This window comes from Pleurodeles waltl, chromosome 4_2 (genome assembly GCF_031143425.1).
Source record: "Pleurodeles waltl isolate 20211129_DDA chromosome 4_2, aPleWal1.hap1.20221129, whole genome shotgun sequence".
Lineage (NCBI taxonomy): Eukaryota > Metazoa > Chordata > Amphibia > Caudata > Salamandridae > Pleurodeles > Pleurodeles waltl.
This window is the reverse complement of record NC_090443.1, coordinates 405,118,772-405,137,322: the sequence shown is the minus strand read 5'-3', so window position 1 is coordinate 405,137,322 and position 18,551 is coordinate 405,118,772. Positions and strand designations below refer to the sequence as shown.

The following is an 18,551-nucleotide window of genomic DNA, read 5'->3' as shown; positions in this document are numbered from 1 at the left end:
TCCTTTTGGCCACAGCTTGGCAGCCCCCCTGATCCTCATCATCATTTCAACCCCTTCCCTGCCCCACTTCCCCATGTAGGATCATAGTTTAAAGACCTCTGGTGCACATGGGAAATTGTTCTTTCCTGTCTACTTCTCTGTCAAATTCATTTAGAGCAATCTATCACTTCCACCTTGCTCTTTAGATTATGAAAATAGGGAAACCCACAGCACATAAATTTGGCCTACTGAATTATTTAAGATTGCATTTTAGAGAGAATAAGTAATATAGCTCCTGGGCAGCAAAGGCAAGTAGAGCATATAGGAACAAATACTTGGAATTATTTCATCCGTGTTACAATGGTCACAGAAAAAGCACCAGAATATGCACGTCGTTCTTCCCTGACAAGTTTTCAAGTGACTGACTGATCTAGTCCAGTTTTTTTCTTTCTATTCTAGTACTTGTAGAATTGCTTATTCCCTTAGAAAACCAGCACTACACGACTCAGAATGCAAAGGAAGAACCAGGATTGGAACAGCTAGTAATGCATGGACCTGGAAAACTTGGCAACTATGTTCATTACTTCAAAAGTTAGGTATTTTGGGGTAGTAGTCTTTGGTTGTTTTGGATACACTTAAAGCAGCCCATGGCTGCATTGACGAGCAATCAGTATGAAGTAAATCAGCCATACAGAGAATTATTGTAGTCAATAAAAGGCATGGGAGACCTTAACATGCTAGGGGATCCACATAGTTTCAGCCAAATTACCCTCTCATCATGAACAAATGAATATTTATGCTACCATATAACAGACACATCCTAGGACTTCTCCACAACATCCCTCTAATTTAGCAGTGGAACACTACCAGCATTCATCTTGGTCCCCTGCTTTTAGGACTCCTCTCACATAGGCGGACTCAGACCATAGTCATGCCCCTCTTGGGGAGCCCCTTCCAGAATCGGGACCTTCCTACCAAGTTTAACCTGTGTATGGCTGAAGTAACCATCACGCCATAGACACCTCCCAACCAGTTTCTTTCTCTATCATTTTAGTTTAACTGCTGCCAGAACAAAATGTAATGTTAAGTAGATATGTTAACCGTGAGCCAATCACTCCATAATAAGTATTCCCTGCTAAAAGGCAACTAAACCTAACCTCAAGAGACAAGACGCAGTAACAAATTCAGTTTATCTTAAATAAATAATTATAGCCAAGTTTTCAGCATTGTTTTTTTAATTGGGAGCTTGTTTCAGTGATTCTCTGCCAGGTAGCCAAAGGAACTACCACCACTTCTGGCCTGGTAAATTCACCGGGGAGCAACCACGGCCATATCAAAAGATGTGAGCCTTCTGGGAGGTCAATAGAAGCTAACCCATGCTCAAAGATAATGGAGACCACCATCTTATGTGTGACAGAGTTGCTTGAAAATGATACACTTCCTGATTGGTATCCAGTGAACGGTATGTAGAAGCATTCCTGCTGACGTTCTAGGAGGATGTTAGCACATCAGTCCAGTTCCAGTATTTTGCACAATTTGGAGATGTGGTAGAAATGTCTCATTAATCGCTACAAACAAGGAAGTGCAATATTCTAATCAACTAGTGAATAAAGACTATGTGATAGCTTTAAAAGTGTAAAGAAATCCATTCAAAATGTTCCCTTAACAGCCGTAAAACTCCAAAACAGGAGACACAGACTGTGTCAATCTGATTTTTTAAACTGAGAGTGTTGCAATCAATTTGTCTACATTTTTAGCAGTTTTTTTTTTTTTTTTTAGATCTTGGGGCCACCAGTTCACTGTCCAAAGCTTGACTGTGCCAAAGGGAACTTTCTCCGTTTTTCTCCCTGTTCAACTATAGGCAGTATTGATGCATCCAAGTGCGACAATACACATATAATTACAGAAACCTTATCTAATTACTTCCTGATTGTCAGCTGTAGAAATCACAAGCTGGGTATGGTCCACATGGGACAGAATTTCAAATCTGTATTTCCTTACAATTTTGGCCATGAGTGCCACACACAGATATTAAAAAGAGTGGGGCTCAGTGAGGAGCATTTAGGCACCCTGCAGGTGTTCAGAGAAGCCTTGAATTTGAAAGGTAGAAGATAGATTATTTGCATTCTTTGTTCTAGAAAATCAATTATCCATGCTTGGGGAAAGAGAATGAATGCCTACTTCGTGAAGTCTCTTGACGATGACCAGATGGGACACAATATGAAAATGGCCTCCTGAAATCCCTATTGGCCTCTTTTGGACATGAAGGGGTACTTCAGACTCACTATATCATTATTCGTATCACAGCCACAATTATTCATAGTCATGCATCAGAAAACATGCTTTGAATCTTCTCCCTAAGACTTTTGACCTGGGGCCATGTCTCTATCTCTCAACCTCCTTCCAGAAATATGTTTATTTTACATTCTCTCCTTTCCCAGATTTTCCTCTGGATCGCCCTCTGCTGCTAATGCTTCTTCGCCAGTGGTGGAAGTGTCATGCTAACTCCCCACAAACCAGGTGTTAGGTTATTTTATTCCAGAGTTGTGTTCTTTAAATCATACTTCTGTGGCTCTTCCCAATCCTAGTTGAGATGACCGAGTCCCTGAGGATAGGTGTCATGCGTACCCCGAGGATTAACAGAGGCTACAGCTTTGCTGTTGCTCTAATGGTACAGTTTCATCTAGCCACCTCGTTCCTTTCAATAGGTGAGACCTGTAGAAGAAGTTGATATGAAGAGGTGGGAAGTAGGCTCCCTAAATGTCCTTAAAGCAATCACTATCCTAACTTGCCGCTGGATATCTCTGCAGCTTCGACATCTGTTTGTCTTCTCTAGTGCGTCAATGGAATTAAGTTTATTTAGGGGCAGTAGTAAACAGGCATGTAAGTAAACCTTTTTTCTCAGACCATTGTCGTCTGTTGTTATTACAAGTACACAGTCCCACACACGTACACCCCTTCCACACAGACAAAATCTGTTGAATGAGAATACACTTGCACATTCAGAGTGTTATCATAGTTTGTTTTAGGATTTTCCCCACTGAGGTGTAGCATCTGTGGAAAAACACTGGCAGGGTCACTATTTGGGGAAGTTGGAAATTTGACCCCACATTTGTCAAGAGGTTATTGGTGGTCTTGGGCACTATTTGCGTCACCATATAAAGCACTCTATAAGGAGACTGAATCCCACTGACCCTCTGAAGGAATAGTACCCAAAAGTTAGTCCTTAAAGAGAGCAGTTTCTATTAGCATGGACTATGAACTCAAAGAGAGCTTGCATCCACATCCCATGGACCACGTGGAACACTGAACGGGAAGCTGGTACATCAGTGGGAGAGCACAAGGGATATAAAAATTTAATAAAAGCTTGCACTACTGAAAATGCCCTGTACTAAATCCTTAAAATCAATGATGGTTTATAGTTTTACATTAACAACATACACATTCAGGTCCAACCTACATAAATATAATCACTATTAAAAAAGAAAGGCAAGTCTAAGGAATTGGGGATTTGAGAATGTATATCAGTCAGGAAAACATTTCTATGTAAATTTTAAGGGGCACATTTATTATTTTGTATTCAAAACAGCAACCAAATTTGCTGCTTGCCATTGTGCAAGGGTAGCAGTTCAGAGCTATCTTTACTAAAACTGGCCTGCTGCTATCATCCTTTGTGCCGGTGGACTTAAAATCTGCCTTCTGTGGCGCAGTCTTGCACCATGATGCAGAGGTCTATGCGTACTGTGTAGCACAGGATTTGTATTGGAAACATACACTTCCAGTGCAAATTACTAGGTCCAGACAAACATAGAAAAGTCCCACACACTGACAACTGGATGCTTGCTTTGCAATTCAGCACAAATAGGTAATAGGTGGGTTTTTCTGAAACTTGAAAACATTTCTCTTTTTTAGCGCCAGATTTAAGTAGGTGGTATGTTTTTTACTCAAAGCCTGGTCTGGCCATTTTAGTAGCTCAGACTTTGCACCAAAACCTTATGGGTGTTTGCACTGATCTGCAAAAATAACATTCCAATAACAACCCATTGATGCAAAGCGATGCAAAGCACCGCTAAGCGATAGTTGCATTGAAAAAGAGCCACATTTTGCGCTGGAAAGTAAACACCAATGCTTTGTGATAACAAAGCTTTAGTAAATCTGGGTCTAGTATGTCTTGAAGAAAGTTTTGTTGCCTTACTGAAATGTTAGATCAGGATATATTGTAAAAAATGTGGTTGTAGTTGGATGGCCATCCTATTATTTATTAATATTAGCAATAAAATATAGTAATGCAGGGCGTGCAGGCGTGTTAGAGTACTGCTCAGAGTTTGTTACAATGTTTGTCCGTTTTTTTAGGCTTCTTTCTGACTGTCACCTTCTGTTTCTCTCTGGAGGTCTTTCTACGATGTGCAGTGGTCATGGAACATACCTTCGTGATTCCTGCGGCTGCCGGTGTGACGAAGGCTGGGAGGGTGACGACTGCTCCCGCCGCAGTTGCCCCAACAATTGTGGTGGCCACGGGCGCTGTGTGGATGGCGTCTGCGTCTGTGATGAACCCTACACGGGAGAGGCCTGTGGGGAGCTCCTGTGCCGCAATGGCTGCAGTGGGAACGGTGTCTGCATCGACGGCCGGTGCCAATGCCGGGAAGGCTTCACCGGGGAGGACTGCAGTGAGCTGAGGTGTCCTGGCGACTGTGGTGGGAACGGCTTCTGCGACGGTGGCGAGTGCTTCTGTGAGGAAGGGTTCACGGGCCTCGACTGCTCTGCAAGTAAGAGGCACTGGCTACCCCTTCATCATCCCCCTCTGCTATATGATTAATCTTCATTTTATATACACCTGTGTCTAACCAGCAAAGTTTTGTGTCCAATTGTGTATGGGCGTGTCTACCCTTCAACACCAATAGAGGGCAACATACACACAATTATCTAATTGTGTTTGTATGTTTTTTTGTGAAGAGAGAGAGAAAGATAGATAGATAGATAGATAGATAGATAGATAGATAGATAGATAGATAGATAGATAGATAGATAGATAGATAGTTAGTTAGATAGATAGTACCCACGCAAATCTACTGGCAAGAGGCCGGAGACAGTCGAGATGGAGCTCAGATCATTGATCTGGGGTTTTTATTCAGGCAACTACATCGAGGAGAAAACATCTAATTACCAGTTTGAATCACAACACCAGACTGACATCAAAGGCGATGTGCTGTGATGAAGAAAGGGGATTGCCTAAGCAGTTGCTGGAAATTTATTTGACCCTGATGGCCACGCCAAGCTGTTTTCTATGTCTATAAATATATAGGGCCTGATTCTAACTTTGGAGGACGGTGTTAAACCGTCCCAAAAGTGGCGGATATACCACCTACCGTATTACGAGTTCCATAGGATATAATGGACTCGTAATACGGTAGGTGGTAAATCCGCCACTTTTGGGACGGTTTAACACCGTCCTCCAAAGTTAGAATCAGGCCCATAATGTCTTCCCACTATAAACTCTGTCTCTCGACAAGTCCTGTATATTTAATGCCTCTTATCAGACAGCTGATGAAGGCCCCTAGGAAGGGAGGGAAGCAGGGCTGTTAAAGCGCCGGACTGGCTCTGGCATTTCGGTGGGTTGGCAGGGTGAGGGCCTGTTTCACTGATGGTGGGGGCAGGTCTTGTACCTGGGAACTGCCACCACGTTCTTACTTACAGCACTTCTAAATAACCAATGCAAAAACATATGTTTTTTAAAGCATGCTTAAAGTGTACTTTAAGACCATTGGTTTTCTCATTGTTTAGTAAGAAGTGCTGAAAGTAGGAATTTTGCCGGCAGGTCCCCAGCAACAAAATGGCCCCTGTCCAACAATGACACTGGCCTCCTCCTTTCCAGTCCACCCAAACAGCTAGTTCCTGGCAGGCCAGTCTGGCCCTGGGTTGTAAGTACTGAGACAAAAAGAAAAGACTTTGAGTAATGAAGATTACTGTCAAATGAACTAGGCGGTATCTCCTCATATCCTTCCCTGTACCATTCCTACTCCATTTAAAATTACCGAACCAGTATGCGGTCATCACCATCCCGATGACACCCTTCAAAAGACAGATCACACAAGAAAATTAAAGACAACATTGAGTGAGCCAAAAACAAAACTCTTGATTACCACACACTATATACATCAAAATACACAAAAAAGAAATGTAGCCACGTTGTTCAACGAAGATGTTACACAACGGTTGCTTAGGAAAGCACTTCAATACCAAAACAAAATTCAGTACTATGAGCTATAGTTAACTAGTAATATGACACAAAGGTAAAGGTAGAAACCCAGGTAAAATATAGCCACAATCAAAACACTTGCCTTTTTACCCCAAGAATAGACCATACCCCTTGTAGAATGAGCACACACTGATCCCTGAGGATCCTTCAATGAACAACACAGTGATGGGTGGAATGCTTGAATTATGCTGTGACACTGGCAGTCACTAGGGGCTGCATCCCGTTCCACCATTGTTTGTACTCCATGCCACCACAGATTAGACGCATCCACATGCCTTAGTCCTACTCCAATAGGAATCGTCAAACCAAGCAGGCCCTCCGTGAACTGGAACAGATGCAACTAGATCCCAGTTTCAGCCTATTTGGGCCTCATCAGTCGTGTGCAACTTGGTTCCACTGGTAGAGTGAGCACAGGACCTATGTCTGGGCATACCCATTGCACATAGCATGTCAACTGCAATAAACAAGCAGGTGATGGATGGAATGTTTGCATTAGTCTCAGGCACTAGAAATCATTCTGTCAACTTACATGTACATTGTTTTTTTTGTCCACTGTGCCACCTTAGATTATTCATATGGCTAGGTCCAATCTGAAGTGGCATGCTAGCCACAAAAGTGATAGGGTTGGAATGCTACCCTAAGTGACTGCCAGTGGTTAGTCTATTTGCAAGCATTCGTCCCATCACCTTTTGTGTATTTCATGTAACACTCTGAGAATCCTTGTCAGAATCCAGATATGCTAAAGAAATAAATGTTTAGATGAATCTACTAAACATAGCTCTAGATGACTTACAGCCCCTCTTAGAAGATGCCCCGAAATTAATAAACAAACTGAAATGTTATCTTTAAACTGCCCTCATCTGCAGATGGACCTTCAAAGGCCTTACAACATCCAAGAGACAATTCATAGACCCTAAATCTGTAGAGAAATCTTGATTCAGAACACAAAATAACTATTTCCTGATCTACATGAAAGGCAGAATTTATCGTAAGCAGCAAACCTGGACCTAAATTTAAGATGGCCCTGTCCTGAAAATCTTAAATTATGGATGGTGGTGAGGTAAGAAACCCAGCTCACCAATTCTTCTTGCCACCATCTTAGCCACTAATAAGAAGACCTTATAAGTTAGGAATTTCTCTGATGCATTTTCCAAAAGTTCAAAAGTTTTTTTTATTTATTTTATTTAAATCAAACGAAGGTCCCAGGATGGGAATAGCACTCTAGCTTTTGGCCCCAAACACTTAAAGCCAATAGAAAACCTAGATACCAAGGCTTACAACTGAAGAGAAATCCCCCAGGAAGATCTACAAGCTTTAATAATAAGCGAAGCAGAACGTTTGTTGTCAAAACCATCCTGAAACATTTGTAAAATAGATGCTGGGACACAATCTATTGGAGACAGAATTGTGTCCCCGCACCACCTGTTAAAAGAAACCCAGGGGTGATTGCACAACTTATTTGTAGAAGCTCTCCTAGAGGCTTCAATGGACAGGAAAACAAAATGAGAAAAACCTTTATTTAAGAGACCCGTCCTCTCATCCTCAAGTTCAACAGTTTTAAAAAATGCAGAGAGGCTAGGCAAAGGGCCGGACAACTTAACGGATGGTGGTATAGGACCAGAGTTCACTTTTTCCTCCCTTAGAGTAGAAGAAGAAGAGGAAACAGTGTTCTCCTCGCCCCATGAGATACCACCAAGATCACTTCTGCCTGTTCTTTCTGAATCTTTTTCAGTGTCCTGGCATTCAAAGGTATCAGAGGGAATTCATAAAGTAGGCTTCTTGGGCAGTGGCTCATATATCCTCAAGATGCCTGAAGCCCTTAAAATCTTTTTAAGAAATGAATGCAAGCTATGCATTAGAACTATACGCAAACAAGTATGTTGAGAACACCCTTTGTATCCTATGGAGATCGTAATACGGCAGACAGGATATCCGTCATGTTTGCGATGGAGTATTCCCCTCCTCCAAGATCTAAATCAGGCCCTTAATCGTGAGCACAAGGAAAGATTTAACTCAGGGGGTCTGACAGAACTTTCCATATCCCCTGAATATGGGGATCAGAGAAAGAATGTTTACTTCTTCTCATAGTTAATCTGGTATGTTAACAAATTAAGAGACTGTGACCCTGTTCCAAACTGGCAATTTGAATAAGCTTCACCGCTTTGTTGTTTATGAAGACTATAGGAGCCAATCCATTGGTCCAGAAAGAAAACATTTGCAAGGTCTTCCAAATCGCCATTAACTTGTTCAAGTTAGAGAACTGGCAACTCTCCTTGTCATGTGAGACCAAGGACCTTGGGCTCTCCGATGACCCACAAACCATGCTGCTGGCATCCGCTGTTGAAACTTTCAGTTCCTGGGGTGCAAAGTCTTTTACTCCAGAGCTGTTGAATCCAGCCACCAAGCAAGGTGTCCCTAAACACCCTGGAATAAGTGTCTTCTAGCCCTCTGAACCTGAAATCCAATGTTGAAGGATGTGACCCATTATTTTGCCCTTGATGGATTCTCACTCAAGAAATAATGACCAGAAAGTCTGCCTAAAGAAGGTAAAAACAGAAAGATAAAGATGGTTTCATATCCCAAATCTCTAGTACCTTTAGGTATATATAGAGGAAAAGAATGATGTCGATAATTATCATATTCCCTTGAGCAAAAAGTCATTCCTTTAGCTTTAGATGATTTCTCAGCTTCTTCTTAGGGGCTACATACAGGGAAGGAGCCTTCCCTACATTTTACAAGTTCAGGGGCTTAGGGAAGGAAGGGTAGGTATGAGAGAATTTTCTGCTTCGTTTGTGATGCTCTCTGGGTCAAGGGGAGGAGAGTGTACACAGCCTCGGCCCCTGTCATTGGCTGAAGTCCATCCTTCTTCTACGGAGGTATGGAAGGGCCAGGCACTGTCCAAGGCCTACCAGGAGAAAGCACTGTATGCTACCCTTGTGATGCTGCAGGCGTCGGTAGGGTCTGAGCTGCGTTTGTGCCCTGGACTCCTGCAGCATTCTCATCGGGTGTACATTTCCGGGCTTAGAAGTTTCAAGTCCAAAGTGTGTTGACCGAGGATTTCCGACCACAGAGACAGCGGGCCACTCAGATTTGTGAGTTGGCAGAATTCGAACCTAAATTACTGTTCCTATGGAATTCTGCCACTCGCAATGCATGTGTGCGTGTGCATCTGTCTGTCTTTCAGCACCACAAAAGGGCATGTGCATACATCTCGTAGGTGTTTGCCTGTGAGTGAGTGCGAGATTGTCTTTATGCATTATGCTGGACAGGCCCTTTGTATTGCTGCATGTGTGTGTCGTTATGTAGGTAAGTCTGTGTGTGAGCATGTCAGCGCCACAAAGCACATATGTGTAATGCTGTGTAACCTAAGACATGCATAGCCACTCACCTGCCCCTGGTGTGGCATCGGGCAGCCACTCTGTCCGTGGAAATTACACATGGACCTGCTTATTTGCTTGCAGAAATAGTTGATTCTAGTATGATCTATGACTCACCTTCATTGTAGCAAGCGTCCCTTTGTGATTGCATCTTTCAGCACAGTGAACAAAGCTATTTATTATTCAGTCTTTCTGCCCTTTCTTCTTTAGCACTATGATCACATATATACACCTATTTATTAACACTTACATGTTTGTGGTTTGAGAGCACCTGGGCAAGAAATACTGTAAAAAGATGAAGTAATCAACAAAATGTAAGAACTCAAGCAGGAGTGGAGGTCCTTTACCAGTAAGGCGGAGATGCTAGTGTGGAAAGTTGAGTAGGATAAAACAATATTTTTCCTAAGAGTAGTAGCTGGAGTCCCGAAGACTGTGTTCCTACTCTGTTGTTCTTTCAGGTGATTCTCGGCTCTTTTCGAGAGTACCAAACCCAACAATAGGGGAATGCTTTTGTGATGGGTGATGGTGATGGTTAGACCGCTTTGAATGAAGAACTGCTCTTAGTACTTAAATTGTAAAAGAATAAGTGTGGGGGGCCAGAGTAGGAACTACCACCAGCACTGCTGAAGGCCGGGGTTGCTGAATTCCAGGGCTGTTTAGTCTTGATTCCACCTAATGCCTCTTTCTTCTGCCACCCTACCCTATCTGACTCTTTGACTCACTCTTTTATCTCCTGCTTTGGATCAAGGTCTAATGAACAATAAGTCCTGGTCCCTATAAACATGTGCGGTTCCCATCACCTGCAACCACTGGCACAATTTAAACACTATCTGTATTTCGAGACAATGGGTGTGGGCCAAGAGGGAGAAAGATGATGTTTGGATTGAGGGCATTTAGGGACTGTGTGACAAAGAAGGGCACCAAATGTTGGATTGGCGACTTCTAACTGACTTATGAATTTGTACAGGTCCTATTGTACAGTTAGTGTCATTTTGCTAGGTGTTGAAAAACAACATTGGTAACACGTTCATTACTTTCAGAGGGAAAAGAGGGACTTCTGAGGGATGCCAACAAGAAATCTGTTTAGGAACTGAATTGCTCAGGAGAAGCATATTGTTAACTGTTTTGTGAAGTTGAATAGTAGTTTTGATTATCTTGCCCATGCTCAGAAAGTGGAGACTGGCAGAGATGGCTTCTTTTACATCACATGCTTATTGCATCCAGATACTCGCTGTAAACAATGCGTGCACTCAGACTGAACATAAACACTGCGCTATTTGTATCACGTGCTTAACATAGATACGCCATCCATAGAAACATAAAACAAGCCTGCCTATAACTGAAGACGGTCTTGTGCAAAAAAAATCCTGCATTACTTCCTTCCCCTTGAAGTCCCCTTATTACCGCATCATTATAACATGCGATGATGCCAGCACCTTCCTAAGGCGGTCACAGGAAAATCGCATGATTGTGTTTCATGAAATCCCTATCTAGCATTTTTTTCATTTAAATTTAGGGCAAGTTTGGAATCTGCGATGGGCAAGATTTACCCAGTTCATTAACGGACGGCCAGATTTGGAAAGATGCACACTTTGGAAGTGGGGAGCCAGATTAGAGTCTAAGCATCGGTTCTCCCATGCCTAAAAAAGATTTTAAATACATTGCAATTGTTAATGAAATGGAAACAAAATGACAAATGCACAATGCCTGCAAACGAACTACTGTCAGCATAGAGGAAGAAAAGCAACATTTCAAAAACACATAGATCAGAACACAAGCAGAGTCAGGAACCAATTAAAAAAAGGGTTCCACTAAACAACTGATAAACAATCAAAGCTTAAGGAAACTGTAATTGGCCGGGGCTCCCCAGCAAAGAACGGAAATGAGGTATTGGCTGTGTGAACCAGTTAGGAGGCAGCAAAGAAAAACAACACTGCAGTCAACCTATGGTAACCAACAGTGGAGAGCAAAGTCTTTTTACTGAATACAGCAGGTCTTGCAGACAGCCCATGCGTGCTGCCTAGGCTCGACCTAAAAACAGCCAATGCACAGATAAGTTCCTCTTTTTAAACCTTCTGTTTGACAAAGTATAGAGAAAGGCACTGTGACAGCATTGCACAGGTAGAAGAAAAAATGTACTATGGGAGAAATAAGAGAACCATGACGTTATCACTGCTGATTTGGGAACCTATGGGATTCAGTCCTTCTGTGGTTGCCCTGATGAAGGCTGAAACGTTTCAAGAGGTTGAAACCTGTTGTCACAAAGGGAGGCAATACTAAAAGAAAAGCATCAGAAGTAGTCTATTTACAAAACTGAATATAGGAAAATTATTCCTTTCCTTGTTTAATGATTCTCCTGTTGGCAATTTGATTGAAATAGGATCCTCAAATTTGATCTATATATATCTTTGTAAATTCACAATTAATTGTGTATAAACTTTTACAAAATGATAAAAAGATTCACCAATGGACATTTTTTTAAAGATTTATTACCAGCCAAAGAACAGCAACATATTAAGATGTAATAATTAGTTTTTGATTTTGAGTATACAGTAAGAAGTAATGCCTATTGAGGACTGAAAGCTTAAGCAACCCCACTGAATCACTGAACACCGATGGTCTGTTCCTGGAATCTTCTAAGGGGTCACATATTGCTGTTATCTTACTGTAAAAACCACCCAGAATCACAAAGGAGAATCTCAGGTCATTAGTGAAATAGTTAAGCCAACAATACCGGGTGGTCTCTATCCCATAACATAACCAGAGGCCGCCATTTTGAGAGTGGTCTTTGGTGCCATTTTGCATGAAATGTAGACCAAGTGAATGAAAGAACTGAAGACGATAGGAGTCCATTTGATGAGATTCAAACCTTTCAGGAGAACAAGGCTCGGATGGTAGAAAGCTCTCCCTTCAAAAATAATTGCATGGATACCTTGTACAGGGGGGGGCTCTCTCTTTTGGAACCATTAGCCTGTGTACTCTTTCCTCTTAACTGTCAGGGATGTCTCGAGGGGACTTCCTAGGCTTAAACTCTTTCCACCTTCCCACCATTCCACAGTCCTAACTGTGCACCACATTTTAACACTCCCCAAAGTGCAAATTCCTTATTTGTACTGAAGCACATGCCGCACCAAGCGTCCCATCTGTTTTTTTTCATTTTTGCTGCCTCTTTTACGACTTCCAAGTTTCACTTTTTTCACCTTTGACTTTCCTTTAACGAGCGATGTTTCAGCTTTCCCAGGGCGGTCCTAGCAGGGTCGTAAAATACACCTGGCCCTGTGAAAAGGTAGGCTTTTGGTGACAGGTAGTAGATGCCATATTTCTCCGTGGATGACTGGACATAAGGAGTGGTTCTCAGCTAGATATACCCTGTCAGCTTTCATGTCGACAGATTTATTTCTTTTCCAGAGGTGCCGTTACCTGCTAAGTATGTTTTGTCTTTCCATTGAACGAACTTGAGGTCAGACCTCTTCGGTTGTTCCGACTTGACCTACATTCCGCGTAGGCCTCTCGGGCAGGGAGGTGGGCGTGCCTGTCCCTTTTGCCAGGGAGTGCCTCATTCCAGGTATGGCGCGGTTGGTAATAATTTCACCCCAATTATAAAGGAATTGGACAGTTTCCAACTGCCCAGGAATCCGCAAATAACAAAAAATTCCAGGCCTCACAAAGTGACAGCTGAAGGCGACCTCTGCCCTCCGATTTTAATGAAGCATAAAGAAAAAAGAAAAAATCCATCTCACATTTTACACTTTTCTTTTACCTATTGAGTCGTCTAACGTGTCCATCTCACAAGCTTTTGTACTTGATTGGAGGGGCTAAGGTAATAACGGTGCAGCAGGTACAGTTAAGCCGCCTCCCAGAAGCCTGAGAGGCCTACTGAACCCTGACTTTTGCTGCATATCACTACGCACGCAGCAATTGGGGAGGGAGTTGGGGGAGGGGGGGGCGGTTCGCTTGCCCTAGGGCCCTTGTCACTTTTACTCTGTCATTGCTTCGGTAGACTGCTTCATTATGAAAAGTGATAAAGGGGCCAGGTGGCCAGGTTGGTAAAGGAGCCTGCACAGAGGCCAGTGAGTGTGTTACCTCCTGGTCCCAGGTTCCAATCTTAGTAGGGTAATTAGGAGGATTGAGTTTTCCCTGCATAAATTCGTGTGTAATCTGCAGATCAATGATTGACCCTTCTGACTTCGATATGTTGAATATTTTGGATTTAGGAAAGGGTGCTGTTAGGTTGACCAGACGTCCCGGATTTCCCCGGACAGTTCCGGTTTTTAGAGGACTGTCCCAGTGTCCCGACGCTTCTTCTAATTTTAAACAAATGTCCCGGTTTTTGGGACAAAGGTCAGATCATCTAGGGAAGCATAAGTTAAAGAGGCCTACAAAGTATGAAATAATTAAAGTATTTTATCTGTTACTGTCAGGCAACCCAGTCCCTTATCTGCTCCAAGCAGAGAGACAGTGGGGAGCAGAGAAAGGTGGGTGGGGGCGGGTTGGGGCCGCAGGGTGGGAGGTCAAGCCATAGCTAATTTTATATATGTAGTCTTGTAAATGTGTGTGTGTGTGTATATATATACACACACACATATGTATAGGCACACATTCACAAAGCTACGCAAAAAAACGGGACAAGCCAGATATAAAAGTGAGAGTAAGTCTTTAGTCCTTCTTTCATGTCTGACCTGTCCCGGTTTTTGCTCCTCAAAATCTGGTCACCCTAGCTGTGATAAGGCGCTGGAAGTTCATTATCTGCCCTGGCAAATTCCAGTAAATGTAGCACAAGCCCAATTTTCATAGCAGGTCAACACAGAGGGAGGCACGTTTTTCATTTAATTTCCCACAGTGCTTCATTGCCTGTGTTTTCTATGTTGGTGGTCGCTTTCAGGTAATCTATTCTGTGCTGTTCGCCCGAAACAAAAGTGTAGTCCTGCTTCTATGTCTGTGGAATGTCCCAGTGTTTGGTTTTCAAAGTCTCTTCACTTCGCGAAAGGTGTCTAAAATCTGTGTTCTACAGAACCGTGGATAGAATGAGAAGTTCACTTCAAGGCAGAGCACATTTAACTGGCACTCAATGCTTTGAAAGGTTTTTGTCACATATCCCGGCTCCCAATTCCCCACTCATTATTCAAAACCACAAAAAGGCTTGTTTGTTTGCCACACTGTAGGTGCAAGACTTTTTATCAGATTGGTTGACATATCTGTGTATTCTTTACTATAGAATGGGCAATACACAATATCCCCACCTTTCAGATTTTTCTGTGTTCACATTCTACACTCCATGCAGTAGTAGTGTATGATTATCATTGCACATATAGGACCAGAACAGTCACAAATCAGGTTATGTTTTCAGAGCAGAGGTCCTACTTTTACAACAGTAGCAGATGCACTCCTTTTAACCATACATCATATCCGATGCCATTAGAATTATGTGATTTTGCAGCCACAGACTTTTCTGCATAATTATGAATTTTCTGCATTTGCCTCATAACCCATCATCTGCTGCATAATCTGCGAGGAGGCATCTTGGCTTGGATGGTCAGTAAAGCCTGAAGATCAGTTAGCAGCGTAAAAGGCTTTCTTTACAGGAATACATGGAAATGTCCATAAGACCATAACACAGCTAAGCTTTCTTTCTCAGACTCTGAGTAAGCACATTCTCTTTGGGACAAGCATCTACTAACAAAGGCCACAATATGCTGTTAAGCACTTGGGTGTCCATTATGCTGTGCAAGGATAGTACATAACCCAAATGGGCTAGTATCAATGGCAACCTCTGTATGAAGCTTTGGATTGAAGTATGCCATTTCAGTAGCATTTTCAATGGCATGTTTCCTTCTCTTGAAACTTCACATTCTGGTGACCATTAAAAAGAAACCTTTTTCTTCATCAACTTTCGTAATGGATTTTTAGAGGTGGCAAAGTCTTGCATGTATCATGAACAGTAACTGGCCATGCCAAGAAAAGAACATACCATTAAAAAAAAAATATTAGTTTGGTCTGGTTAAACTCACACTTGTCTGCATTCAAAGTCAAACCTGCATCACTGAGTAAACAACACACTTATGTGAGAGCTCTATCGTGCTCCTTCTGTAAAGCTTGGAAAACCAATATGTCAGTGCTATAATTGAATGCATTCACAATAGGCTGTATGATACGTTGAGTGATGTCTTGGAAAAGTTTTGCATCTGATAACACACCAAAACTAAGTCTCTGGTATCTAAACAAACCAACATGTGTAGAAAGGGTTATAATGTACCTGCAGCTTTCTTCAAGTTCCAACTGATGATAACCTTTACTTAAGTCAAGTTAAGAGAAAATCTTTGTGTGCCATTCAATTGCGTTATCGTGTCAGCAATGTATATACCCGGATGTCGTTCTCATTCAATTGCTTTGTTTGCCGGACTAATGTCAATGCATATGCGTACAGCTCCTTTACTGTTTTTTTTAGGAGCTACTACAATGGGATTAACCCTTTGTGTTGGACCACTGGATTGCTCAAGATTATCATGCTTTAGTAACAATTCAAATTCCTTTTCAACAGCTTCTTGTAAATGAAAAGCAATTTGTTTTTGTCTGTGAGCAACAGGATGGACATCCTCATTAATATGCAGTTTTACCTTCATAGTCTTCAGCTTTCCTAAGCCATGAAACAATGAAGGGAATTGACTTACTATTTCTTGCTGAGCATTCATGTTGTAATTCACAGAAGTCAATCACATACCAGCAGCTATATTGAAGCTGAGTAAACAGGCACTGGACACTGTACCTTGAAGCACATGGATCAGAGCTTGTACCCTCATTTTCTTATGTTTCACTGTTGCTAGAAATGAACCTTGAGCCTTTACGGGTGTCGATGCAGCCCAAGTATACCCTCTGGCCGTCAACAGCGTAAGTCGTGTATTGGAGACAGTTAATTGTATTTCTCTTTAGGCATTATTTGTATCGATGCACCACTGTAAATAATGAAAGATATTGAACAACCATTTATTTTCAATGTAATCTTTGGACAGTGTTTGTATCATTTTACTGCTTTTCTTGCTGCTTTGGCATGTCGATGTTTCTTTGACTGACTTCAACAAATCCAACAAGCGCATATTTCATGAGGTAAACATTGACATGGCACAATCATTTTCTTCACATTCACTTATTATTGAGGCGGACTATGATTTAGATGATGATTGACTTTGTTTAGTATCAATTTGCCTCAACTGATGTCACTGCTTGTCATTGTCGGCATGTGCCGAACGTTGCTTCTGGAACATTCTGGTGGCCATGTTGTCTTTGTGCACATTGTCACAGAATGGTTCTCTTTTCCACAGCCTTTGCATATCTGTCCAATGGTGGGACACTCTCCTTTGTGTGGAAACTAAAACCCACATCTAAAACACAACTTGTTTTATGTGTAGACATCATTTTGTGCCCTTCAGTCTTTTGCTTCGTATTACTTTTCACACTTGTTAGAAATGGGGTCTCAAGTTGGCAGTCGGTTTTCACCCTGTCCAAGTAGGGAACCTCACTCTAGTCAGGTTAAGGGAGATACCCGCTCAGATAACCCTTGCTCACCCCCTTGGTAGCTTGGCACATTCAGTCAGGCTTATCTCAGAAGCAATGTATAAAGCATTTGCACATAGCACACAGTGATAAGTGAAAACACTACAAAAGGACACCACACCAGTTTTAGACAAATAACCATTATATATCTGTGTAAAACAAGACCAAAACGTGAAAAATCCAACATACAATGCTAAAGATGTGAATTTTGTAAGATTTATCTTAAAAATACCATTCCTTGAAGTTGGTAGCTCCACCTGGGGCTATCACGGAGGTGATCAACAAAACCAACAGTTCAGGCCAGCTGCTGCATCGCGGGCCAGCTACGGTGTCAAGAAGACCCGCACACAGTACCTTGGATTTATAGGGCGTCATGATCCTCGCAGTGATCTCCAGGGAGTGGCATCACTAATGTTGCGGTGTCGGTTTCAGAGTCAGTGCAGGAGCTCCCGGTCCCTTAAAGTCACTTGCGTTGCAGATCGAACTCCGGGCTGATAAAGTTAGGAGCGCTGGCGTGGATGGCGTCAGGGCTGCGGTGCGAAGTGGGATGATGCAACGTGTGGTGTCCAGAGGTCACGGTGCAGGCAGCGGCGTCGTCGCTGCGGAAGTGCTGTCGTCGGTAGATCCAAGCCAGTGGTGGGGGACGGGAAAGTGCTTCATTACCCTCATGAGCGGTGTCCACAAGCCACAGTGCAGGCAGGGATGCCTGGTGATGAAACTGAAGTAGATCGTGCTGGCGTCGGTGGACCAGGGCTGCGGTGCAGGACGGGATGGTGCTTCGTGCTCCTCACGAGCGGTGTCTACAGGCCACAGTGCAGGCAGCAGCGCTGGTGTCAGCAGGAGCGTCATCGTCGGGGAGGCCCAAGCTGTGGTGTGAGCAGGCAATGCCAGAATGCGGGGCCCACAAGTCATGTTGCGAACAGCGGCTTTGTGAAGTTATCTGATGACGGCGTCAGTAAGACCAGGGTTGTGGTGCGAAGCGGGGCAATGCGACTCCGTGCAGCCTCAGCAGGTCTTGGTGGGGCCAGCGGCTTTGTTGGCGGCGTCGCAGTGGTTTCGCCTCTTGAACAGCACAAAACACACAGTTCCCAGTGCTGCAGGTCAAGGAAGCTGAAGTCTTTGGTGTCCATGAGACTTCCAACAGGAGGCAAGCTCTACTCCAAGACCTTGGAGAACTTTCTCAAGCAGGACACACAGCAAAGTTCACCCTTTGCACTCTTTTCAGGCAGAAGCAGCAACTGCAGGCCAGTCCAGCAAAGCAACACAGCAAAGGGACAGCCCTCCTCCTTCAGCTCTTCTCCTGGGCAGAGGTTCCACTTGATTCCAGAAAGATTCTAACAGTCTGGGGTTTTGGGTCTTCTTCTTATACCCTGTTCTGCCTTTGAAGTTGG

At 43.0% G+C, this 18,551-nt stretch overlaps 1 protein-coding gene and 1 long non-coding RNA gene across 3 annotated transcripts in view; one reads left to right on the top strand and one right to left on the bottom strand.

Annotated features, from left to right (window-relative positions):
• Window positions 1-18,551, top strand: part of TNN (tenascin N) — a 164,973-nt gene that overhangs the window by 46,526 nt on the left and 99,896 nt on the right. For both annotated transcript variants that reach the window (XM_069231574.1, XM_069231575.1), the window contains one exon: window positions 4,371-4,745. In XM_069231574.1, the coding sequence (XP_069087675.1) occupies window positions 4,371-4,745 (375 nt within the window). The remainder of the gene's footprint in view (window positions 1-4,370; window positions 4,746-18,551) is intronic.
• LOC138292799 (uncharacterized) overlaps window positions 1-18,551 on the bottom strand; it is a 169,041-nt gene that overhangs the window by 83,874 nt on the left and 66,616 nt on the right. The window lies entirely within an intron of this gene.